At 35.1% G+C, this 24,564-nt stretch overlaps 3 protein-coding genes and 1 long non-coding RNA gene across 12 annotated transcripts; 3 read left to right on the plus strand and 1 right to left on the minus strand.

Annotated features, from left to right (window-relative positions):
• Positions 1 to 287: 287 nt before the first annotated feature.
• On the plus strand, positions 288 to 8,129 carry LOC140813597 (puromycin-sensitive aminopeptidase-like). 2 transcript variants are annotated; one of them, XM_073172176.1, is made up of 30 exons: positions 288 to 365; positions 474 to 549; positions 1,172 to 1,248; positions 1,423 to 1,536; positions 1,658 to 1,732; positions 1,815 to 1,922; positions 2,004 to 2,216; positions 2,317 to 2,378; positions 2,463 to 2,490; positions 2,575 to 2,661; positions 2,767 to 2,792; positions 3,066 to 3,129; positions 3,216 to 3,296; positions 3,409 to 3,456; positions 3,588 to 3,606; positions 3,783 to 3,787; positions 3,899 to 3,910; positions 4,061 to 4,117; positions 4,230 to 4,339; positions 4,741 to 4,821; positions 5,230 to 5,413; positions 5,746 to 5,894; positions 5,972 to 6,110; positions 6,359 to 6,505; positions 6,604 to 6,685; positions 6,780 to 6,955; positions 7,231 to 7,341; positions 7,438 to 7,554; positions 7,766 to 7,837; positions 7,924 to 8,129. In XM_073172176.1, the coding sequence occupies exons 1-30, from the start codon at positions 303 to 305 to the stop codon at positions 8,002 to 8,004; spliced, it is 2,664 nt and encodes an 887-aa protein (XP_073028277.1). In that variant the 5' UTR covers positions 288 to 302; the 3' UTR covers positions 8,005 to 8,129. The 2 variants fall into 2 exon arrangements, with proteins under 2 accessions (XP_073028277.1, XP_073028278.1); XM_073172177.1 differs by lacking the exon at positions 3,899 to 3,910.
• A 7,789-nt stretch (positions 8,130 to 15,918) lies between these two features.
• LOC140814142 (uncharacterized) lies at positions 15,919 to 19,077 on the plus strand. Of its 2 annotated transcripts, XM_073173024.1 has the most exons (3): positions 15,919 to 16,196; positions 17,365 to 18,644; positions 18,746 to 19,077. In XM_073173024.1, the coding sequence occupies exons 1-3, from the start codon at positions 16,095 to 16,097 to the stop codon at positions 18,759 to 18,761; spliced, it is 1,398 nt and encodes a 465-aa protein (XP_073029125.1). In that variant the 5' UTR covers positions 15,919 to 16,094; the 3' UTR covers positions 18,762 to 19,077. The 2 variants fall into 2 exon arrangements, with proteins under 2 accessions (XP_073029125.1, XP_073029124.1); XM_073173023.1 differs by having other exon boundaries at positions 17,365 to 19,077.
• A 1,253-nt stretch (positions 19,078 to 20,330) lies between these two features.
• On the plus strand, positions 20,331 to 24,506 carry LOC140814767 (probable E3 ubiquitin-protein ligase RHB1A). Of its 7 annotated transcripts, XM_073173860.1 has the most exons (6): positions 20,332 to 20,409; positions 22,106 to 22,237; positions 23,254 to 23,533; positions 23,585 to 23,662; positions 23,749 to 23,858; positions 23,971 to 24,506. In XM_073173860.1, the coding sequence occupies exons 2-6, from the start codon at positions 22,169 to 22,171 to the stop codon at positions 24,001 to 24,003; spliced, it is 570 nt and encodes a 189-aa protein (XP_073029961.1). In that variant the 5' UTR covers positions 20,332 to 20,409; positions 22,106 to 22,168; the 3' UTR covers positions 24,004 to 24,506. The 7 variants fall into 7 exon arrangements, with proteins under 7 accessions (XP_073029958.1, XP_073029961.1, XP_073029955.1 ...); XM_073173857.1 differs by having other exon boundaries at positions 20,331 to 20,409; positions 22,141 to 22,237; positions 23,254 to 23,662; positions 23,971 to 24,505; XM_073173854.1 differs by having other exon boundaries at positions 23,254 to 23,662; positions 23,971 to 24,504.
• LOC140814768 (uncharacterized) lies at positions 20,672 to 21,494 on the minus strand. The gene is made up of 2 exons (XR_012114156.1): positions 21,358 to 21,494; positions 20,672 to 20,818 (listed from the first exon to the last, which is right to left on the minus strand). It is a non-coding gene; the product is annotated as an uncharacterized lncRNA (long non-coding RNA).
• Positions 24,507 to 24,564: the final 58 nt, after the last annotated feature.

Genomic DNA, 24,564 nt, shown 5'->3' on the forward strand with positions numbered 1-24,564 from the left:
ATTTGACATCAATCCTGTTTGGGATGCCTTGTGTGATTTTTGAGCAATTTTGTCATATAAACTTTAATGCCATAGGCTACTTTTCGAGGGAGGAAGTAATCAACCACCACATAACTCATTGCCTGTAAACCTTTTCATTTCTTCCGAGCTGCTTATTATTTATATGATTCAACGTATTGTTTCTTTAACTTGATTACTTATTTTATTTACTCGAACAGTTGTAACGTGCGACGATTATAGGGCAGAAGTTCAATTGCTCAGTTGCCATAGATCTGCTACCAAAGCAAGTTTAAGAATCTAATATGACTACAGCAAAAGAGATCTTTTTGAAGGATTACAACCAACCTGATTACTTTTTTGACACTGTAAGCTCAACCGCATCTTGATTCTGGTTCATTTACTTTATTGGTAAAAAATTCCCATTTGTTTACCCACGGATAATCTGAGCAAAAATATTTGTATTTGCCTCTTAGGTGGACCTGAAGTTTACTTTGGTGAAGGAAAAAACAATCGTTTCTTCAAAAATAGTTGTCTATCCCAGAGTTGAAGGTAATTACTGAATTTTATTTTTCAGTTTTTGGTTCTCGTTGGCATTGCATTCATCAGTGTGTTTGTCTGATGGAAATTCAGACAAGAAATTGACGGGATTTGCTACAATTCTGAAATAAGGTGGTGGTTTGTAGTATTTATCAGTTTTAATGTGAAATTTTGATTGTTCTTGTTGAAATTTTCTGTCTTATATCATATCTAGTGTTGAAGAACAATAGTTCAAATATCTTATGATCTTATCTACTGTTGAAGGAATAATAGTTCAAATTGGCTCTAGTTATATTTGTTAAGCAGTTTGATGTGCCATAAACAAAAGAGTGAGCTTTGATAAATTAATAATCACAGAATGAATCCTAATGGTATCCTATTTCCTGTCACAAAAATTATCAACTTGCAACTTGTGGTTCATGTACGGTTGCTCTGAATAAAAAGGGCGAAAATTTAGGTGTATTCTCACTATTACAATTCCATTTGTGGTGCTTATACAAAACCTCATATTTATTTGTCCGCTAAATCGTTTTTTACTGTTTTTCTATCACGGAGCCCGAGTTATGCTTTGGTCAATTCAAAATGTTTAAAAAATATGAGAAATAATTTCAGCATCTAATGGCCTTCCTAACAGGTTGTTCTTTACCACTAATCTTGAATGGGGTTGATCTGAAACTGATTTCATTGAAGGTCAACGGAAAGGAGCTGAAGGTAAGTGGCATATGGACTTCTTTCTTAAACCTTGCGCAAGATAGCATACAAAAAATGATGTTCTTAAGCTACACTGTGATCTTAGTTTTTTTCTGAAGGTCTTTTCATGATTAATGAAGAATATCGTTTACTTGACACTTATTTCCAAAGATAGTAAAAATGATTTTGTTCCAGGAGGATGATTTCCATCTGGACTCACGCCATCTGACTGTTTGCTCTCCTCCAAGTGGAAAGTTTACGATGGAAACTGTCACTGAAATCTATCCACAGAAGAACACATCCTTGGAGGTTCTGCCTGGATTTTACACTTACTTTCAATCTTCATACATTATATGTATTAATTTGTACTTATTATATATATCTTTTCCTTGATTTCTCGGTTTCAGCCTATTGTCATGTCTTAATGCAGGGGCTCTACAAGTCATCTGGGAATTTCTGCACGCAATGTGAAGCAGAGGGATTTCGGAAAATTACATTCTTTCAGGTGTTGCTTTTAAATTATGTTGATACTTTTGCTTTGATTTGGTTTCTTCGGAGCTTTTGTTGATACTTGTATGCAACATTAGGATCGCCCGGATATCATGGCAAAATTCTCTTGTCGTATCGAAGCTGATAAGTTATTGTATCCTGTATTGTTATCTAATGGAAATCTCATAGAGCAAGGAGAGATGGAGGTGAGATGCTTTGTTTCTAATTGATCATGAGTTTTAACTTTAGATGCAAATTGATTGGCGTTTTCTTCTGTATTACTTCAGGGGGGCAAGCATTACGCAATTTGGGAGGATCCTTTCAAGAAGCCTTCCTATCTTTTTGCATTGGTTGCTGGACAATTAGAGAGCAGAGATGATTCTTTTATTACATGTTCAGGCCGGAAGGTCATACTTAAAATCTGGACCCCTTCTCAAGATCTGCCGAAAACAGCGCATGCCATGTACTCTTTGAAAGCAGCAATGAAATGGGATGAAGATGTATGATCTCTGTACATTTTATGAAGTGTTTGGAAGATTTTTGAATCTGGTAGTGATGACATTCACCACCTCTCTCTTTCTCTCTTTCTTGCCTTCTTAGGTGTTTGGGCTTGAGTATGATCTGGATCTCTTCAACATCGTGGCTGTTCCAGATTTTAATATGTTAGTTCACCCCTTTTGAGGACCCATTGTCAGTACTTACATAGATGTTATGTTACATTACTGAGGTATTTATCTTATTGACAGGGGAGCCATGGAGAACAAGAGTTTAAATGTATGTTGAAAGCTGTCACAGCGTCATATAATCTTAATATTAATGATAATTTTTCCATAAATTTTGTATTTTTTGTTTTTACAGATTTTTAATTCCAAACTTGTCCTGGCATCTCCAGAAACTGCAACAGATGCAGATTATGCTGCAATTTTGGGTGTGATTGGGCATGAGGTGTGCCTTTTTTGTATAAATTTTGCATCTCTTTTTTCTTTATTTTCTAATCTTTACTGAAACTAGGACCTTTTTTAACTAGCCCTTCAATTTTTATGTTTCCAGTATTTCCACAATTGGACAGGGAACAGGTTGGTTGTATTTCTTGTACTCGGAAATATTATATTCCTTGTCTTGTATATTATTATACTAGTTGATCGTGACTTTTGATTGCCGACTATTACTGTACCATATTATGGAGATTACTAACTTCTTCTACATTTGGGATTGGCAAGTTTTATTTTTTTGCTTATTGGTATTGTTAAAACAGATATTGTGATTTTATTTCTAAGTTGAGAATAGCGAGTATGCATCTTCAATTATTTCAATGTTGAAACAAAGTTTCACATTTAAGAACATGCCAGAGTGACATGTCGGGATTGGTTTCAGCTTAGCTTAAAGGAAGGTCTCACTGTTTTCCGTGATCAGGTTGAGATACATTTTTTGTTGGAGTGGGCTCCACATAGTTTGTTATGTATTTAGCAAGAACATCAAATCCAATGTCTCTTTTTCAGGAATTTTCATCTGACTTGGGAAGCCGTCCAGTAAAACGGATAGCTGATGTTTCAAAGTTGCGAACTTATCAATTTCCTCAGGTTTTGAAAAGTTTTCTGGTTGCATTACTTCATTCATTATGTTGTTTTATTTGTATGCACATTAAGTTTCAGTAAGTTTGGCTACAGTACCACTATCTTTTATATCTTACAGGATGCTGGTCCCATGGCGCATCCTGTGCGACCTAATTCTTACATAAAGGTTTCCAACAGTCCCATTCTTCAAAATCTCTTTTCTATATATGTGTGTGTGCGTGTGCGCTCTATTAAAGTTTTGTACCAATTGATAGTTTGGAAATTATTCTGACATCCTATCGCTTTACCCCTTAACAGATGGATAACTTCTACACAGGCAAGTCTCTTCTTTCTATCTTTTGATGGGGACAATATTTCCGTCCATTACCAATTATTTTCAAATTATAACCTGCCCTTTTTTGGTGTCTGACATTGGTGATCGTTTGAATTTTTTTGCTGGCCCTTTTACCGATGCTCTGGATGTCATGGTTGAACTTGATCTTTGGCTTGCAGTAACTGTATGTCTTAGCCTTTGATCATTCTCTCGTTTATGTTGCAGTTTCATCTCATTCATTTTGACAAATAACTAACTCTTTTTTCGTTGATCTTGTTCATTTCTTTCCTGACAGGTGTATGAAAAGGTTGGTTCTTTCTCTATTTTCTTGTTTGGTTTAAGACCTTTAATTTGTTAATTAATTATTTTTATTTTGTTGGTGAGTTTGTCAGTCTCTAGAAATAGTAGAATTATTTTCTTGTCATCATTGTTTTAATAATTTATTTTCTTCTGCCAGGGAGCTGAAGTGGTGAGGATGTACAAGACGTTGTTGAGCAGTTCGGGATTTCGAAAGGTAAAGAAGAATATTTTTGCTTGAACCTGTCACCTTTTTTTAATATTTTCTTTTTCTAGAGTTATATTACACCACAATAATTATATAATCGCATTTGCGGAGCTCCTTTTAGGGTATGGATCTGTATTTCAAGAGGCATGATGGGCAAGCTGTGACATGTGAAGATTTTTTCACTGCCATGAGGGATGCAAATGGTGCTGACATGTCCAATTTCTTGTTATGGTACGTTTTAAAATGTCTTTATCTCTTTATGTTATGACTCGAATAAATGTGTATCTCAACTTCAAAATAAAATATCTGAGAATGAGAACAAATCTGGAAATGGAAATTATATTCAAATGATATAAGAAATCCAGAGTTTAATTCCTCTGTACAAATGCTTCCTTAGCTATGCTAGTGTCACTCTTAGTAAAGAACAAAATATAACTGAATGAATTACTACCCTTCCCTCAGATTTTATTCCTCTCGCCCTCCTGCCTTCCCTTTTCCCCTTCTAGAACATACGGCTTTGATTATGGGCCTTTCCCTCTCCTTTATGTTTGGGCCTGCTGGACTTGGGCTCACAACACTTTATAAGCACTTGTGATTGATTCTGAGAAGCTTTATTTTAATGGAAATTTCAGGTATTCCCAGGCTGGGACACCCCATCTGAAAGTTAACTCTGCTTATAATGCTCAAGATCGTACTTATTCTCTCAAATTTAGGTAAGATCTTTTTTGATCATTTTTATGTAACTAATATTTTGCTATTGATTGTTATGAATCTATAACAATATTTTAAGTTAAGGGCAGTTTGAGTTCTACCAGAAAGACCACTCAAATCCTCGGACACTATAATTTTTTTTGGATATAAATTACGTATATCAAGTTTTCAATTATTCGGGTCAGTTGAAATCCATTCATCCAATTAAATGTTTTGATCCAAACAACCTTAATTTTTATGCGCAAAGTAAGGGGTGGAAATATGCAGGTTGGGGTGATTTTACTGGTTTTTGACTCGACCAGATATTTGCAGACTGATACTACAACAAAAGTTCATTATTTTGAAAACACAGTTATGCAAGTGTCTTGTGTGCTTTGTTCACTATTGATGTAATATGATCTGGGATGCAGTCAAGAGGTCCCCCCGACCCCAGGACAGCCGCTTAAAGAACCCATGTTTATTCCTGTAGCGTTGGGCCTCCTTGACTCTAAAGGCAAGGACATGCCTCTATCCTCCGTGTACCATGATGGGAAATTGGAAAATGTTACCAGCAACGGTCAGCCAGTACACACTATAGTTCTCAGGGTGACAAAGGTTAATTCAGAATTATTTATTTGAGTGTAAATATGTCTTCTCTATTTTCAAAAGGGTTGCAAGGATCGCCACTCAGTTGACGAGCTATGGATTAAGTGATATTCTAGTTTGGACTATATACTTATCTGATATTTATGCGTGCAATTTATAATATGCTTGTAGATTTCAATTGTTAATGTACTATTTTTTGTGTTCTGTAACTATAAAATAGATGAAAAATTAAATTTGGCTTGAGCTGCTCGACCTCATTGTATCCACGTTAAATGATATGCTCTAATATTTGTTTATGTTGCCGCAAGTTTTATTATCTTATTGTTGTTGATTGTGTGCAGGAAGAAGAAGAATTCGTGTTCAGCGACATCCTAGAGCATCCAGTACCATCTATACTTAGGGGTTATAGTGCTCCTGTTCGGATGGATTCGGATCTCACTGATGCTGATTTGTCTTTTTTGCTTGCTAATGATTCTGATGAGTTCAATCGGTATGTGATTTTGGACATACAATCCATTTACTTACAAATAATTGGAAGAATCCGAAATGTTGTTTCTGCTCTTTTAGTTGGGAGGCTGGGCAGGTGCTAGCAAGAAAATTGATGCTTAGCCTAGTGTCAGACTTTCAGCTAAACAAACCATTGGTTCTCAGTCCCCGGTTTTTACATGGAATCCAAAGCGTACTTGGTGACTCAAGCATGGATGAGGTAAGAAAAAGTTTGGACTCTATGGGGAAAAATGCTAAGAAAATTATTTTCCATAATATTTCTGCTAATTGTTCTTTGTCTCGTTTTATTGACTCGCCTAGAATCAACAATATTTAAAAGCTGTCTCATTTTATTGATTTTGTCCATTTTTGCACTCGGTACAACAAAATCTTGGATCCAAATATAACTATTTTTTCTTTTTCATGAAATAGGTTTGCTGACGTTTTTAGATGTCCTGATTTGTTTAGGAATTCACTGCGAAAGCTATAACTCTGCCTGGTGAAGGGGAAATCATGGACATGATGGAAGTCGCGGACCCTGACGCTGTTCATGCGGTTAGAACTTTCATAAGAAAGCAGATCGCTACTGAATTGAAAGAAGAGTTACTTCATGCGGTATGGGGCTCTCTAGTTTCTCTCAGAATACCTCGTTTTTCCTCCGCACTTCTTCTATGAAGATTAATTACCTATTTTTACTTGTTCATGTCTCATAGGTGAAAAACAATAGGAGTTCTGAGCAATATGAGTTCAACCATTCGAATATGGCGAGGCGTGCTCTTAAAAATGTCGCCCTTGGTATGTTTTATCTCTATCAATTTACCAAAGCCTAACTTTTGATTTTATTATTCGTTGTTTGTTTTGTAACTTCTTGTTTGCCACTTTTCTGCAGCCTATCTTGGGTCACTTGGAGATGCTGGGATAACCGAGCTTGCTTTGGAAGAATATAAAACGGCCACAAATATGACCGAGCAATTTGGAGCTTTGGCAGCTCTAGATCAGACACCTGGTCAAATGCGAGATGAGGTTTTGGCTGATTTTTACAACAAATGGCAGCATGATTTCTTGGTAAGCATAATTGTGTTCTTCAAAGTAGTTTTGTTTCTCTCTTTTTCGTCTTGACAAGTCTTGGGGTCATTCTGATCTACATGTCCCTAAGGTTGGTTTGCTTACAGAAATTCCCCTCTTATGGTTTTAATAATTATAACAGATACTATGTTCTTAACTCGAATGCTTGTTGCAATTTCGTGAATGTAAATAGTTTAGTTTGTTCTTCTCCGGGATATCTTCAAGAATTCCCAGAATTTTCGTGATAATTTTATGATGATCATAATTCTCTTCAGGTTGTAAGTAAGTGGTTTGCTCTCCAAGCCATGTCGGATGTCCCTGGTAACGTGGAAAATGTCAGGAATCTCATGAACCATCCGGCATTTGACATACGTAATCCAAATAAGGTTTGTAAATTGTAACAATGCTAAACTTATTACTTAAACCTCAAGTTTTCGACGTCATTAAGAATGATAACCGGTTTTTTTCGGTACTTCATACAGGTATACTCACTGATCGGAGGATTCTGTGGATCTCCAGTCAACTTCCATGCGAAAGATGGATCCGGATACAAGTTCATAGGTGAAATGGTCGTAAAGCTAGACAAGTTGAATCCTCAGGTCTGTACAAAATTTCTCAATCATATATCACTTCAAATCTTCTTCTATTTTCAGTTTTGCATTCTTTGCTACAATTTCACGCAGCAAGCTTCCGGTAAACCTAAAGTTTTACTGGAAGATTTGAAATGATATTTAGTTCCCATTTCGCTCTTCAGTGCTACAATTTCATTCTATACCGTTTCACAAAGTGGAGGGATTGTGTTAACTGTAGGTGGCTTCTCGAATGGTGTCAACCTTCTCTAGGTGGAAGCGATACGATGAAAACCGGCAAGTTCTTGCAAAGGTGAGAACAAGGGTCGATTCTTGTCTACCTTTTTCTTCTTGTCTGAGATTAAGGATTCATTTTTCTACCCTTATTTTCCTGGGCAGGCTCAGCTGGAGATGATACTGTCTGCAAATGGGCTCTCTGAGAATGTTTTCGAGATTGCATCAAAGAGTTTGGCTTCTTGAATTTACATATCCTTCTCTTAAACATCTGTGGATTTATGTTTTCATCATGGGAACAAAATATTCATATTTATATCCTTACTTTTTTCTTGTCTGAAATTTGAAAAATAAATAATACCAAATTATTATTTTATTCAAATAAATATATTGATGAAAGTGTTTACTACAATTTAATCCATGCATATTTATTGTTGTAAACATTGAGCTTCGTTCTACGTTAAAAGGAAAAATCTCACCTTTTTTAAATAAAAAAATTAAAAAAAAGTGGATGAATTTGGATTTTCTCAAATTTGTTTTTGACTTTGAGAAATGTTGTTGTCAATATGATCGATTGGGAGTATTTTAGTCCATTAATTGCACTGAATTTTCAATTTAGTTGAACAACCCCGAACTCCCTTGTCTAGAATTTTAGACTATTTTTGGGGGCTACAACTTTGCCAGCAAAATATATAGAAAATCATTATTTTTTATAATTTTTTAATTTAATTTAATTTACTCGCAAATCAACCCTCTCTTCTTTCTTCCTCCAATTAAATTTCGAAGCAAATATGACAGTGACTATTAGATAGGACCTTTGCCGTTCTTGAGTACCGTAGAGATTTCATGGAATAATGTTTCAAGATATAAGCAACTGGAGAGGTAAATGAACGAAGTTAAGCTGTCTGGTTTGATCTCGATTCGAGTTTTTATCATAAAAATCGAATTTGATTGAAATTACTAAGATTGTGAATATCGTGAGCTCGGTTAGCTGATAGTTCGTTTATCATGTTTAATGAATTCGACTAGAGCATATCTCGTTATGTGAGGCCCGTGGCCGAAGAGGGCGGGGGGTGATCGCCGGTGCCATGAGGTGGCACGGACAATGAGCGGCTCCTAGCAGGCTTCTAGGTGAAGGGAACATGAATGAACCGTTCTTACACCGGAAGGAGAGGGATTCCGAGACTGTTCAATATAATGGACTGTACAGTTGAAGAAGGGCTTAAAAGATTTGACTGATACTACTCATATCACGAAGGTGCATCTTCTTTTCGATAGCTCATCACATAAGAACTCCAAAGTTAAGCGTGCTTGACTTGCGGCAATTTTGGGATGGGTGATCTCCTGGGAAGTTTCCCAGGGTGCGTGTGACTGAGGACATAAGCACGCTGGAAAAGACTTGTCTTGGTACATAGAGGACTAGTCGTCGAATTTGGGGCGTTACGCGTTAGCACTCTCGTTTTTGAGGTCGTTAAGTATACATTCGAGCTCGAGTTTGATTTATAGCTCGTTTAAGATAGAGTCGAGCTCAAACATATAATAAAATGTTTTTGTACAAGCTAATATCAAACTAAGACAAAAATATTAAATAAACGTGTTAATGTATTAAAATTTAACTACTAGGATCATACTTATATTTTTATTTATGAACGAATTAGCAATTCAATTTAAAATATAAAAAAAAAAACAATAAGAATCATATACGATGAATATTTATTTTGATAATTAAAATTAAAACTATCGAATAAACATAGTTAAAGTACTACTAAACAAAATAAAACAATTATTCTCTATTTTAAACTTTTCTTGAGAAAAAATGCGAAAATAAAAATTAGATAAGGGGTAACTATTATTTAGATATTACCACAAAAACCAACTTAAATGCATTATTATTAATATTTTTATTTGTCAACTCAACAAATGAGTCGAGCTCGCGATCAGCTCAAGTTCAGTTCGATAATATTAATGAAGAATCTCAAACGAGTTTTTTTATCGAGCGGAACTTCGAATAGCTTGTAAGCGACGGTTTGGTTCGTTTACATCCTTGAGCTCAAGTGGACTTATTTAACTAGTTTTTTGGTTATTTTTTTGACCCAATAAACAAAAGGTTACCAAAACTATTTCTAATACTGATATTGTATATACATATTATTATTGGTATTTTGGATTCTCGAAACTTTAATAATTTGGGAAATAGTTGAATGTATTTTAATCAAAAGACTTATGATCGAAGTGTTCGTAGGCTATTTTTTTTTATTATTACAATCGAGATTGGTAGTTGAGGGAAGATTTCACTCTACATTGTGGGACACTGCCCCTCATGAAAAGATCACATGCCCAATTTTAACCACACATATGTGGGGTCCAGCCGATTTCTTTAAAATCAATGGCCCAGATCCTGTGGAGGCACTGTCCCACAGGTAGCATCGACACTACGGTAGTTGAGGGGTCTCGAACATGAGACACGTGTCATTATTTGACATATTTGAAGTCACTTGGGACAAATGTTGGTGTCGTTCTTAGGCTTTTTTTGTAGTAATTAAAATCCAATATTTCTATATGACTATCATGTAATGTTGCCAAGGTTCCAGTTAGTAGTTCAAGTTGAATTCTTACTGGTTAACTAATTTTACAGTTGCAGTTGGAAGTTGTAAATTGATATAAAAGAGACCTTGGAAACTCATTGATGCATGCGAATAAAGGGTAAAATTCGCTCAGTAATTTTTCATTTCTGTCATTCTTTTGCATTCAGTTGTAATTGAAACTTGAGGGAAATATAATTGATGGTTGTTCTCCGGTACATGTAGGCATATACATTGCCGAACCACGTAAACTCTCTTGTGTTCTGTACGCATTTAATCTTCATTATGTTGCATTTTCAATACGTAGTTTTACATTCTTGTTCAGAAAGTTACAACAAACTGAAGATTGACAATTGCTCAAAGAGTTGGAGATGATCAATCTGGTGTGAATTCGGATCAATAACTTGATAAAATTTTCCCAACACTTGTAGTTTTACATTTGGTTATTTAACCCAATTTTATGATATTTAATTTTAGGTTTAATGTTGATCGGCTTTCTCGTGCCCAAAACGCACATGAAGTTTTGAAAAATTTTCAATATATATTTGAGCAATCGTATGGTTTTAATAATTAAACATACATAGGATGTTTAGTAATATACTTTTAGTGAATTAATTCACTCAACTCCAACTAATCTGTTATTGGTGGATATAGCTCTTGTTGAAATCTCTACGAACTTTCTTCAATCCTTCTATCAAATCCACGACTAAAAGATTTATTCTTCTTCCAAATTGCATTAGAATATTTGGAAGAACTTTTAACGTCGGAAATTAAAAATAGAGAGGTGGCTCCAACCAAAAAATCTTTTGATATGACCGAAAATTTTGAGAGGAAATTAGTTGTGATTTTCGAAAATCACAAAATAAGAGTGGAGGCTAGGGTTTTCAAAAATTATGAGTAGAATTTTTTAACCCTAAACCTAATACACATATATATAAGCTTAAGGCTTATTAATAAAATCAAATACTTAATGAGCTTAATCAATTAATTACTCTAGTCCAACTAGTTTAATTAATTAATTAATCTTTTAAAGTCAAATTAAGAACCTTAATAATTTGTGTGTTGATCTTGTTCTCCTACATGCCCATAATACATACACTCATTACATTTAATTTAAATATATTATAAATTCAATATTGAATTTAATATTTAAATTATAAATTCAACTCCTTGAATTTATCACCTCCAAAATTTAATATTTAATAAACCCAACTTTTGAGTTTAATAAATTAAATTCTCAAATTTATAAATTCAACTCCTTGAATTTATTTTCTCCAAATTTTATAAATTCAACTTCTTGAATTTACTATCTCATAAATTCAACTACTTGAATTTATTTTCTCAAAATTTAATTATCATAAATTCAACTCCTTGAATTTACTATATCATAATATAAATTCAACTTTTTGAATCTATTCTCTCAACGGTAACAAATGATCCAGTGCTTGTGTGACCCTCAATGATTCAGGGATAGAGCTAGCAGTGGGTTCACAACTCCTTGTGAATCAAGATATAATCTTTTATTCGGCTTACCCTAATTTGCCTCATTCTATGTATCAACAATTGATCATGAGAATGTCAGAAATCATATTTTTGATTAAACTCATCGAATCATGGTAAGAGCGTCTAGTAGCATCGCCCCATGATTCCCTAGGTATCACTGATAGTGCATGCAAGAACCAGCCTGTTATGATTAACTTACAGTACGGTCCATTTCATCTCATCTATCCCGATCAAATCTGCAATAATTGGTTCATCGAGGATTGCATAATAATTCAATAACTATGTGACACATCTTTGAGAATAAATAGTGGCATTGCATGTAGAATTGGAGAACTCCTTCTCTAACGTACATCTCATACTTTGGCCAAAGATTACATACACTATTATTTCATCAGATCACATAGGATATCCATACCCGTAGGTGAGCGTTGAATTCTCGACTACAATGTACGCCCCTACATGCGTCGCAACTGTACCCAATCTCGCCACCTGATGACCCTTCTGGGGTCGGTAAATGAGTCGAGACACAACCCTAGCATATAAAGTCTCAGTGTTGTCTCGGGTCGTAAGGACTAATGGTGTACAATTATAACCACGAACTTATCCTCTCGATGAATGATAACCATTTGGAAAGTCCGAGGGAGGATGGTTCGGTGTAATCATCATATGACTACCCATCTGCATATTTGGATATATCTATGCCCTTACCAATAAATGTTAAACAACATCACAGATGCTAGTCTCGAGCTCAAGCGACATTTATCCATGTTTAGGCGGCTGATTCAACTAGAAACAAATTTAGATTATACAGTGTTTATAAATGAGTTTCAACATCGAATTACGATTCATTTGTATTAAAACATAATAAAGGTCTTTATCTATGTTGATCACATTAGTATAAAGATAAACAAATAACAAACCATGAAATAATGAATTAAATTAAAATAAATATTGTTTATTACAACTGAGTCAATAAATTAACTAGCCAACAGTTGGCTTACAGGGCATCTACTCTAACAGTTTAAGTCATCATCTTTTAATAAATATTCTATATTTCTATTTGATTGGAATCAAATATTACGTCAGTCATTGAAGTTTAGATTCAACTAATACTCGAAAAAAATCAACCGTTAGGATTTATTGATTCCTAAAAATAGATGACTATTTTTCCCTCCAATATTTTTAGGTTTTAGCTTTCCTTTTCGGATGAATCATATAGTTTTATGATTTCATCTGGGTTTTATGTTGGTAGAAATGATTGAGAAGTGTTTTCATTCAGCAATGGAATTCTTTAACCCTGTTGAACACAACAAGCCGAGTAGCGACATGCTATCTACCTAAATCGAGAGAGGAAGCAAAGGCAAGCAATAGCTCGCTAGTCTCTATTACTTCATTCATTCGTCTCGTACACTTTATTTAGTGCTCGCTCCCATTCCATTCCTGACTAGCGATATAGCCAGAAGGGCAGAGCTCTATGTTATATTGAAAGCTGTCTCAAATGAGCATCAAATCCTGATCTTCACTCTTTCTCGATCCAAGACAAAAGGAAGAAAAATGGAAGCCCTTCTCTCTTAAACTAGCTCGCTGGCTGTAATGGACTCTTGGATTGCCATTGGCCTAATTGGCCCTAAAATGCGAAGCTTTCTATCTCACTTGTGTGCTAGCTTGCAACTGCTGTTACGGGCACTGAAATCTAACTCGGCTTGTCCCGACATCGATAAGGAGATTTTATTCCAAAAGGATAAGAAATGACTCGCGAAGAAAGGAAATCTTTATAGATATTAGCATTAGACCTCTATTTCCTAGTAATAGTAGTAGTCAAAAAATGGCTGAGGAGCAAAAGGAGGAATTCGCCTGAAGATTCGGCAGCTACCGCCGCCCCTGCTTCCTTTTTTTTTGCCGCATTTGCTCAAAGGGTTGAAGCGAAGTTGGACTTAAAAGCCTCGAGGGCTCTATCGCACCCCGTGGTTTCCAGTCATGGCGTATCATTTCCAAAATCTCAAGACATCGGGACGAATTAGGAATAAAATACGAAGCAAGTTTTATCGCTCTTATTTGATTATTCTATTTTTTTTTTTTTTTTTGCATCTATTACTCGTCACCGAAACACTTTATTCCCTTTAGTTTGAGATCAAATCTGTTTTATGCACTCTTTTCTTTCTTTTTTACGATGATTTAATTTCATACAGTAAACATGAATACAATCAATAAATTTGGTGACTTTTTAGCGCATTACAAATAAAAGGAAGTAAGATGGTTTCGATCCCAACAAATAAGGCAAAAAAATAAAAAAAATGTTTATATTTAATTAAATTTGTAATAAACTGAAACATATGATAAAAATATTGATGTGACATCATATTTTAAATAAAAATCTGAAATCAAAAATGGAAAAAAAAAGTCAAAGTTAATATAGTAATTTTGCAAAGACAACTTTTGGGAGCAATAAGTGGGATATAGTCATTAGTCAATCATCAATTATCTATTAGATTTAAAATAAACTAGAAGTAGTCTAGGAGACGTGAACCGACCGTGCAAGTTAGTTTGGGTTGCAGGTAAAGGGGGAGAATTTTCACGGTGGGCCCAAACATACGCGGGGTGCGCACGAAAGCGATGAACGCACGTGCGCACACTCAGTGATCAGAACGAAGAAAAAGGTTTTCTTGGTAATTACGGCCATCATGCTTGGAAGAAGAAGCATCTATATAATATAATTTAATTATTAATTAATTCATTTAGTGGCCTTTTGAAATTACGGAAACACCCTTAATCTCTTTTATTTAATATTGTCCCAATTAATTAATTAATTAATTAATAAACCATATAAAAGGAAAACAATGACGCCGTTGGTTTATTAGGCCAAAAATTAAATTATTTTATTTTGATTATGTCTGGTTTTGGATATTGTGGTTTCGTGTAGTATTCGACTTAAGTACCAACACTTGAAACATTGAAAGGAAAGCTAGATCAAAACAAAATGATTAAAAATGTCTTGAGTATGTCTCTTGTGAGATAATCTCATGAATTTTTAGTTGGGAAACATGTCAACTCTACCGATATTCAAAATAAAAAGTAATACTCTTAGCATAAAAAGTAATATTTTTTTTTATGAATGACTCAAATAAGATATATGTTTCACATACGACCCGTGAGATCGTCTCACAGAAGTTTTTGCCAAATTTCTTTTAGTTGCAACCATTAATCTATTCTATTTTATTAAATTTATAAACATGATAGTAATCACTTAGGAAGGACACCAATTTTTTATTCCAACTTTACCCTCATATTATACTAATATTACACTTTTGTTTTGTTTTTTTAAAAAAATTTCAACACACACTTTTGTTTTTATTTTTTTAATTTCAACAATTCAAATATCAATTTAGTCCCTCCATAATTTGTCTAATTTCACTTTAGTTCAACGATAATGATAAAAAAACTGCACACACACGCATCGCGTGTCAGAGTAACTAATATTAAAAGAGAATGAATTTTAGATAAATAAAAAGCAAAAACTTATGTGAGACGGTCTTACGAGTCGTATTTTGTGAGACAGATCTCTTATTCGGATTATCCATGAAAAAATATTATTTTTTATGCTAAGAGTATTACTTTTTATTGTGAATATCAATAGAGTTGAGTCGTCTCACAGATAAAAATTCGTGAGACCGTCTCACAATAGACCTACTCTAAATAAAAAAAGCGACACAATTATATAGAAGATGAATATGTTACAAATGATAAAAAAGACAGTACACATATTTTACATGTATTATATTTAAATCCATTGGTTTTTTTCATTTTTTAAACCCAAAAAAATGGATGTAATCAAAATTTAAAATTCACACATTAATTTTACATATTTGAAGTTAGATCCATTTTTTTCGATTTAAAATCAATTAATGAACATCCAAAGCAAAATACCTAAACTAGCCCCGGAATCGAATGCAAGTCAAAGCATCCCGGGAGCCCTTTCATGACATTTCGATCATGTACAGAAATGTAATTTTACTCGTGACCCTAATAATAATCATCATTATACAATTGACAACCTCTTTTTGAAGTCATTGCCGTGTTTGACGTCCAAATCAATCTATACTTACACATATACATACAACTACAATTTTTTTTTTCTCTTCATTTATTCAATCGTAGTTTGATTTTTGTTTTTGTTCGATGAATATGTGAAATTTAAGCTCCGCATTCGGAAATTTTTCGAGTGATTTTTTTTTGTGATTGATCTGGTCAACAATGAGAAGAGGAGTGAATGGAACGGATGCGATGGAGACGATAAGCGCCGCCGCCACTGCGGTCGCATCTTTGGAGAATCGCGTTCGTCAAGCTTCGTTTCAGGTGTGGAGAGTTTATTTTTGATTATTTGGATGATTGAAGCGTTTTATGTGCTTAGTTTGTGTTGAAAGCTACTTTGTGATTCTTTTTGTTTACCTTTGACTGAATTCTCTTGGTTGAGTGTTTAATGCATGTTTAAGTTCCATGTTTGTTATTGGATTAGAGATCTGATGAATAAGTTTTATGATTTGTCGTTGCTATGGAGAAGTTTGAATTTTATGTGTTTTAGGCATGAATGTTGTTGAGAGTGTCGATATTTTGACTTGAACCGGATTTTGTGTAAAGGAAATTTAAGAATATCTGGAAGATGATCTGAGTTTATTTATAGGAGAAAGGGTTTCAAAATTATGCCGAGCTTGTAAAATTTGTTGGTCCATCGCGAAAGAGTAGAAGCAGAATTCCAGTTTCTCTACTGAGAAAGTTGTTTAATTTATGAATACGCACACAAAATTACGAGGAATGTTGATCACAATGGTTCACCTGTTTTATTGTGGGTTGGTTTACTAGTCTGGATCTTACCATTCGCAGCCAGCGTTCACTTTGATTAAATTCTATATCTGCTAGGATAACCTGACACTGGAGCACAACTCATGGTACATGAAGAGTCGCTGCCCATGGATTGCTGAAATTTTTGAACTTATTGAAGCTGCAGAATTTTGAATTATCTGTAATCAGAATTTTTAATTCTTTGTAGACTTCAATACGGACTGTAGACTTTGTATCATGATGTAGCCCCAGTGGTGCTCTTATTTTTTTCTATTCTACCAAAGAAACTCAAAACACTAGTGAGCAAAACCAAATTTACCTAACTATGATTTTAACAATAGTAGTTGATTTCTTTTGAGCTGCTGTGTCTAGTTGCCTTTGTGCACTAGAATTTGACAAAGGGAGGAAGTTTCTTCAGGTGTGGTTGTGTACACTGTTAGGTGTTGCCTTGTATTTTATCTTTATTTTTTACTAAAATACAATGATACTACTAACTTCTGGCAAATTTCTGAATCTTGTGTAAATTTTCCACTTTGGGTTCCATGAAGAATGCTGTCCATATGCTTTATTTTTATTATGGTCATGTGCTGTAAACTTTCAAGGGCTTCATTTTTGATAAATCGGATTGGTTTCTGTATAGCGATGCTCATTCTCATGTAATGTGATTTGTTCTATGTTATTGTAGAAAAGAAGGTGGGGAAGCTGCTGGAGCCTTTATTGGTGTTTTGGATCGCAGAAGAATAGCCATCGAATTGGACATGCAGTTCTAGTTCCTGAAACTGCAGCTGCAGGAGCAGATGCTCCCGTACCTGGACATCCATCCCAGCCACCTTCCATAGTGCTGCCTTTTGCTGCACCTCCTTCATCTCCGGCATCATTTCTTCCATCAGAGCCACCTTCTGCAACTCAGTCACCAACTGGCTTATTATCTCTCACTTCTGCCTCTGCAAACATGTATTCTCCTGGTGGCCCTGCTTCAATATTTGCTATTGGCCCTTATGCGCATGAGACCCAGTTAGTGTCACCCCCAGTCTTCTCGACCTTCACCACCGAACCATCAACTGCACCCTATACTCCTCCCCCAGAATCAGTCCACTTGACCATGCCTTCCTCTCCTGAGGTGCCTTTTGCTCGGCTTCTCGAACACAACCTGCACAATGGTGAAGGTGATCAAAGATACCCTTTATCCCAGTATGAATTTCAATCATATCAGCTTCAGCCTGGCAGTCCGGTCAGCCATTTGATCTCTCCTTGCTCAGGCATCTCTGGTTCGGGCACCACATCACCTTTCCCTGATCGTGAGTTTGCCAATGGACATCCCTTTTTCCTTGAGTTTAGAACTGGAAATCCACCTAAACTATTAGATCTTGACAAGATCATTCTTTGTGGATGGGAATCACGCCAAGGATCAGGTGCAGTGACTCCAGATGCTGCTGGTGCTACATCTTGTGAGCCTTGCCTTATGCAGCGGCGAGATTCAGATGTTGCTTCACTTCCAGATACACATAATGGATCGATAGATGATGATGCTGTGGTTGTTCACAGAGTTTCTTTTGAGATACCGGCCGAAGAAGTTTTACAATGTGTGGAAAAAGAGCCAATGACCTCACCCAAAGCCGTAGCAGTGTCTGTTGAGAATGTAGAACGCAGAGGAGAAGAAAAGCCATTACAATTCACTGATGAAACTGGTGGTTCAGCTGGAGAAATTATCATTGGCATCTCCGAGAAAGCTCAGACCAACAGTGAGAATGGACCGCATCATGAAAAAACCCGAACAATTACTCTCGGATCAGCCAAAGAGTTCAAATTCAACAACATAGATGGACACCACGATGAACCGGTAGTGGGGTCTGACTGGTGGGCGAATGAGAAGATTCTTGGTGAGGAGGGAACATCATTAACGACTGGTCTTTCTTCCCAGTGGTGCAGACTGGTGTCAGTTAGCTGCAGCAAACACGAAAGAAGGTATTACCTATATAAAGTTAGAACACATCCGGTGACCACTTTGTATATTTTGACCTTAAGTGACACTGGAAAATGGATATTTAGCTATTCACGTTTTGCAGGACTGATTATTACTGAAGGCCGTTTTTCTCGTACTTCCTGACCTGACCCAAAATAGAAAGTGAATTGTTTAGGTTACTGACTATTCTGCAATACCCAGAATGGAAACTTCTTGATGTATATGTATATTTGTTTTTTTATAAGTTAGATACTTTGATATAGTTAGAAATGTTTCAGTTTCAAGGTAATACCGTAATGGCTTTTTTTTTATATAGAATTCGGACGATAATCGCGCCAGTCAAGCTTGGTGATGTATGATATATAGCTCGTTTTTGCCAGCCTTTAGTGCATCTTTTATCTGTTCATAAAATTTTATGCAACTCAATTTTTATTTTGTTTGTTGACATTTTGCACATACTCTCCGATAATGGGAATATACAGATGCGTTATACACAATTTTGTGCAGTTGCTTAGCATCTGGTGTCTCATAACAAATTCTTAGGGAACTAAGAATTGCAAGCCCTGTTTATCGGCTCTTCCGTTTTTAGGATTCCGGTCGATAAGAGCTAAGCTGTTTTAGCAAGTATCATCAATTTACCCCAACCCCCCTCGACTCCGAATTCGGAGCTGGCGATAGAGAGTGAACTGACAATAAGTTGAGTTTATTTTCTTGAATCTCGTTTCTGGTTTATTTCTCCAGTCGTGATCATCTTTTGAACATTGGATGATGATCTTAATGGGTGAAATGTCTACATTATTGTTCATCGCCTTTTCCAAATCATTATTTAACATTATTTCAAATTGCAAGTATTGAGAAAAAAGTATTTATACAGTTTTGGTTGTTATCTTGTTAGTTTTGGAATTTTAGTATTTTTTCGACCTAACGTTGATGTAGAACATATGTGATGTTTATGTGTCTCCGACATGACGTCAATATGAGTAGAGTGTCATACTCATACCAGTATTTTAATGAAAAATAACTAAAATTATCAAAGATTGAAAGACACGTTTACTGACTAAAGTTGGACAACATATTATGATCTAAGACAAAAACTTGTGTGAGACGGTCTCACGGGTCATATTTGTGAGACGGATCTTTTATTTGGATCATCCATGAAAAAGTATTACTTTTTATGCTAAGAGTATTATTTTTTATTGTGAATATGAGTAGGATTGACACGTCTCACGGATCATAATCTGTGAGACGGTCTCACATGAGACTCACTCATGATCTAAATAGCAAAGAAATAAGACCAATACAGCTTTTTAAGAATACTTCCTTGTTGATATGTTACTAAAATTATTAAAATATTTCCTTATTGATATATTTTCTTTTGAATTAAATTATAATCATAAAAAAATATAGAATGCATTACTTTAATGTTAACATAATCAATAATTATTTTTGTATACAAATAATTCAACTAAAAAAATACGATTCACGTGAATAATCAATCGTGTGCGTGAGTGATTGTCTACATTGTTTTTCAAGGACGTTTACCTTCTTGCTAAAAGTCATGTTTATCCAAACAGTCTCCAAATTCTATTTTTTTTAAAAAAATAATAATTATTAATTAAAAACTATAAAATAAAAAAAAATCATTTAAAAAGATAAATATAATAAATTATTATTGCAATATATTTAAACCTTTTTCAAAAGTCTCGTTCCTCTCAGTATTCTCAGAGTTTTCGATTATCTTCCTGTCAATTCCATCGCCTCCAAGAGGTATTTATGCACAGTACATACGCATACACGTCTATAATTTTGTATGTATTGCGAGTTATACGTTCTGGCCACGTAAACGTGTTCGCGTTTTTGTACGTGTTCTTGCTTTTGCTGAACTGAATCCTCTGTTGAATTATTTGGATGATTAATCTGTTTGTTTTTTACTTTGTTGAATTTTTTTGGCTGATTAATCTGTAATATGGGTTTTTTTTTGTTCATATCGATTAGCTTTATTGAATCGGTATTACTGAGTGCGGTACGAGTGTTTGTTTTTGTTTTTTGAGGTTTTGCTGTGATGAATTTCGTTTAGTTTGTTTTTATTTTTCTGATGACTTAGCTGAGCTAATTGTCTTTCTTTATTTCTTAGAATTATTTTATGATTCTAGAAGTTTATGTGATCTACCGCCTACTTTATATGTTTTTGTTCATATGTGCAGAGTGGTGAGCATTTCGGTCGGTTCGGTTATCGACGGAACCGAACTAGCCGTAACCGAATCGAAATATTTAGCCATAACCGAACCGATCGAATTAATTTTCGTAACCGATGAAACCGAACCGAACTAACCGATTAGTTTAAAAAAAATTGTGATTTAACTTTAATTATATATGTAATTTTTCTTGATGGCGGATGAAGTCAAGAGTGGAGAATAGATAAGTGAGAACGAGAAATTCGGTTAGAGAAGTGAGAACGAGACCATAGATTACAATTATGGTTGATTTTAAAAATAAAAATTAAAATATATATAAAATTTGATTAAAAAAATTATTATATAATAATATTTATTATATCGGTTAATTCGGTTAACCGATTTCAAAATTTTGAAAACCCTAACCGAACCGAATTAACCGATATAACCGATTTTTTTTAATTAGAATACCGAATTTCCGAAATAACCGAACCGAATTTCTGAATTGGCTTGGTTCGGTCGGTTAATTCGGTACTTTAACCAAAATCTTACTCACCCCTATATGTGCTTACTTGTTTATGTCATATTCGACTATCCTTTATCTTCCACTTTTGCTCACTTGTTTATGTTTGACTTGTGTTTTATTGGAAAATAATTGTAACAATATTTATACCAGTTTATGTCATGGGATTTCTAAATTGAATTTATAGGTCTACGATTATGATCATGCTTGATGTAGTGCTTTCACTATATCCATATTTCTTCTATTCTTTTTGTATTCAAAAGGCACGTGGAGTCGGATGGTCTGTAAGAATTGGTAGTGCCTTTACTTGAAGAAAAAACAAGATGATCATTGTAGTCAAGCCAATTGCGTAAAGGTAGTGCCAGGGTAAATGCATAGAGAATAGAGGGGAGTAATTTTTGCACCTGGACAAAGTCTATATCCTCTTACAAATATTCAATGCAATGGTAGTTTCAATGTTCCTTTACGGTAAATTATAAAACTAAATATTTTCGCTCGGTCTTGAAATTTTCTCTTTATCTGCATGTTGGAATGAGCTACTATGGCCTACAGTATGTGATGCTGGTGTTTTAGTAATGTTCAGCTTCTTTCTTGCTATATTATGGAAGAATTCTTAGTTTATGATTATGGCTACTAAGATTTTGCTTTCATAATTAATTAACTCTGGACTGTACATTTTTGTTAACCAAGTATGGGCGATGCAGTTCAGATTTCAAAATGACATTTTTCATGACTTATATTATGATGTTTCCTTTAATGTGTATAGTGGTGGAACAATGACCAAATTCCTGGTTGCCCCAGGTGAACAGAAGGGATAATTTAAGCACTGATGGGAGGCTGCTGTTGTTGCTGTGCATCTGAGAGTACTGAACAGAACAGTACATCAGCATACTTTAACGTTGGTGCTATCCTCTGCCTAATCAATTGCACTTTTCTATCAATCTTAATAATATCGATGGGTTCATCCGGTTGAATAAGACCTCATAAAATTTATCTAAATGCTTGATTTTCTATGAATTGTAAAAGCAGTGGTTTACTTATTTCTTGATGTCTGTGATCAAGCAGCATTCTATGTCAAATTCTCGTGTGTGAAAACAATATCATTTTTCTAGTAGACATTAGGTTAACCATCCCAACTTGGTGATTATGAGAAATCTGGTCTGGATTGTAAGTCTTTAGTTTGGTCAAAATCACGGCTATTCAAAATGCAGATTGCAATAACATAAAATTCACTGAATGTGTCATTGTAATCTTGCTTCATGTGAAATCTGGCAATGGCTATTGGGCTGTCCTGGAGGCCAGTGACATATTTAGTATCTGTGCTTTGTGCTAGTTATTCTGGCATAGGAGTGCTCTGTGCTAGTTATTCTTAAAACGCAGTACAATGTACGGAAATGATTACCTGGAATGCAAATAATAACCCCCCCTCTTCTCCACCAAATCCAACAGAAAAGAGTGATGACCGTGAACGGCCTGGGAAAAAATGGTGGTGAAAGGAAATCAATGTAGACTGCTTTTTAGCTTGTGCTTTAGTATTGAAAGGATCAGCATTGTGATATTTGCCGCAATATTATATTAATGGAACACATAATGCAATGACTTGTTCAGAACGTTTTAGATAGTGCTTCTGTGCTGCTGATGAAGGAAACTGTTCTCTCTTGCATCTCAGTGTGTTGTAGAACAAACCTTGCTTTAAAAATTCTTTCTTACACTATTCTATATAATAGCACGAATTATTAAACGCTCGTTAATTTTTCCTATTGCCTCTGAACACATGTGTTACGTGTGTATTAACTCTTGGTTTCTTCCTTCTTCTTTAGCTGTGAATATGAGTTACTATCTTGTTTTGGATATTCTTGATGTAGGTTTTTCACTAAGTAATTTGTTTTTCTATTGCGGCGATTTAACTTGCAGTATCCAGTCTCTGAAGAGCATGAGCCCTTATCACCTCACATTTCAACAGTCACTACTCTTTCTACGGGGATTTTGGTCGATACAAATCTAGATACCTCAGTCCCAGATACTTACCGGTCTCCGCCTGCGCCTTTACCATTTGGACCCCCACCTGCTCCACCATCGAATCAAGAAATTCCTGGAAATAAAGTGGCAGTGGCTTTGAAAACGACCAACACCATTGTTGTTGAAGACACAAATTTAGAGACCAAGTTAAAGAGCCTGAATTCTGATGGGAAGGCAGAAATAAACATTGATCTGGCTGCTTCAAAGGAATCAGAAAATGAAAATTCAGAACTTAAGAAGTCAGTTGAGCCTTTTGTTCCATCTTTGCAAGATGAGGAGGATGTTTGTCCCACTTGTCTTGAAGGTCTGGCAAAACCACTTTTGCAACTCCTCTCATACGCATTTTTGTGCTTCGAGAACTGAAATTTGACTTCTTCACCCTTGCTGCAGAATATGACTCAGAGAACCCAAAAATCATCACAGGATGCGACCACCATTTCCACCTTGCTTGTATACTTGAATGGATGGAAAGAAGTGATGCCTGTCCCATTTGTGATCAGGTTTGGATGATAGCTACACCATGACCGTGATCATCTGCTCTATGTTTTCTGATGGCCCAATTTCTTTATCCTGAAACACTTTTAGTAACTTCTCTATGTTTCTTAAATGCAGGAGATGGCTTTTAGCCCTTTCACAGGAGAGTAGGTAATGAAGTACTTCAGTTGATATCTTAGAAACGCCCTAGAGTTTTTGATGCTTTCGTGGTAGCGGCTCAGTTTTGTGTCCATTTACTGCCTCACTATTATGCTCATTTTGTCTCTTTATTTGTTGATTTTCTACGCTTTCCCATAATTTGTGAAGATTTTGAGATTTCAAAGAAGAAATTTTATTTTTTTTCCTAAAATAACAAGTTGTGGATAAGGTTGCATAGTTTTCTTGTACATATTACCTGGGACAGGTGGTCATCCCTGCTAGCAATTCAAATTCTACAGAGTGTATTGTTTCATTTGATTGATTTTAGATTACATGATGCAAAACCATCATTGGCAAAGGCTTTGTTTATTATGCATCTGCACAGCAGTATGAAATTGGGCAATCCCATTTCATACTTATTTCCGTCATGCCAAACGTTAAGGTAGGTTTGTTCCTTTCTCTATTTGATCTCATCTTGACTTGCCACATTACCCATAGTGGATGGAGTAATTTTTTTCTGTGTACTCTCTCTCTCTCTCTCTCTCTCTCTCTCTCTCTCTACTCTCTCTCTCT

Source organism: Primulina eburnea, chromosome 15, assembly GCF_022965805.1.
Source record: "Primulina eburnea isolate SZY01 chromosome 15, ASM2296580v1, whole genome shotgun sequence".
Classification (NCBI taxonomy): domain Eukaryota; kingdom Viridiplantae; phylum Streptophyta; class Magnoliopsida; order Lamiales; family Gesneriaceae; genus Primulina; species Primulina eburnea.

Coding starts and splice junctions, on each gene's coding strand:
- LOC140813597 (XM_073172176.1), top strand. CDS start 303: ATGACTACAGCAAAAGAGATCTTTTTGAAGGATTACAACCAACCTGAT. Junction 6,686..6,779: donor TCTTAAAAATGTCGCCCTTG/GTATGTTTTATC, acceptor ACTTTTCTGCAG/CCTATCTTGGGTCACTTGGA. Junction 6,956..7,230: donor AATGGCAGCATGATTTCTTG/GTAAGCATAATT, acceptor AATTCTCTTCAG/GTTGTAAGTAAGTGGTTTGC.
- LOC140814142 (XM_073173023.1), top strand. CDS start 16,095: ATGAGAAGAGGAGTGAATGGAACGGATGCGATGGAGACGATAAGCGCC. Junction 16,197..17,364: donor TTCGTCAAGCTTCGTTTCAG/GTGTGGAGAGTT, acceptor ATGTTATTGTAG/AAAAGAAGGTGGGGAAGCTG.
- LOC140814767 (XM_073173857.1), top strand. CDS start 22,169: ATGGGAGGCTGCTGTTGTTGCTGTGCATCTGAGAGTACTGAACAGAAC. Junction 23,663..23,748: donor TTGTCCCACTTGTCTTGAAG/GTCTGGCAAAAC, acceptor CCCTTGCTGCAG/AATATGACTCAGAGAACCCA. Junction 23,859..23,970: donor CCTGTCCCATTTGTGATCAG/GTTTGGATGATA, acceptor TCTTAAATGCAG/GAGATGGCTTTTAGCCCTTT.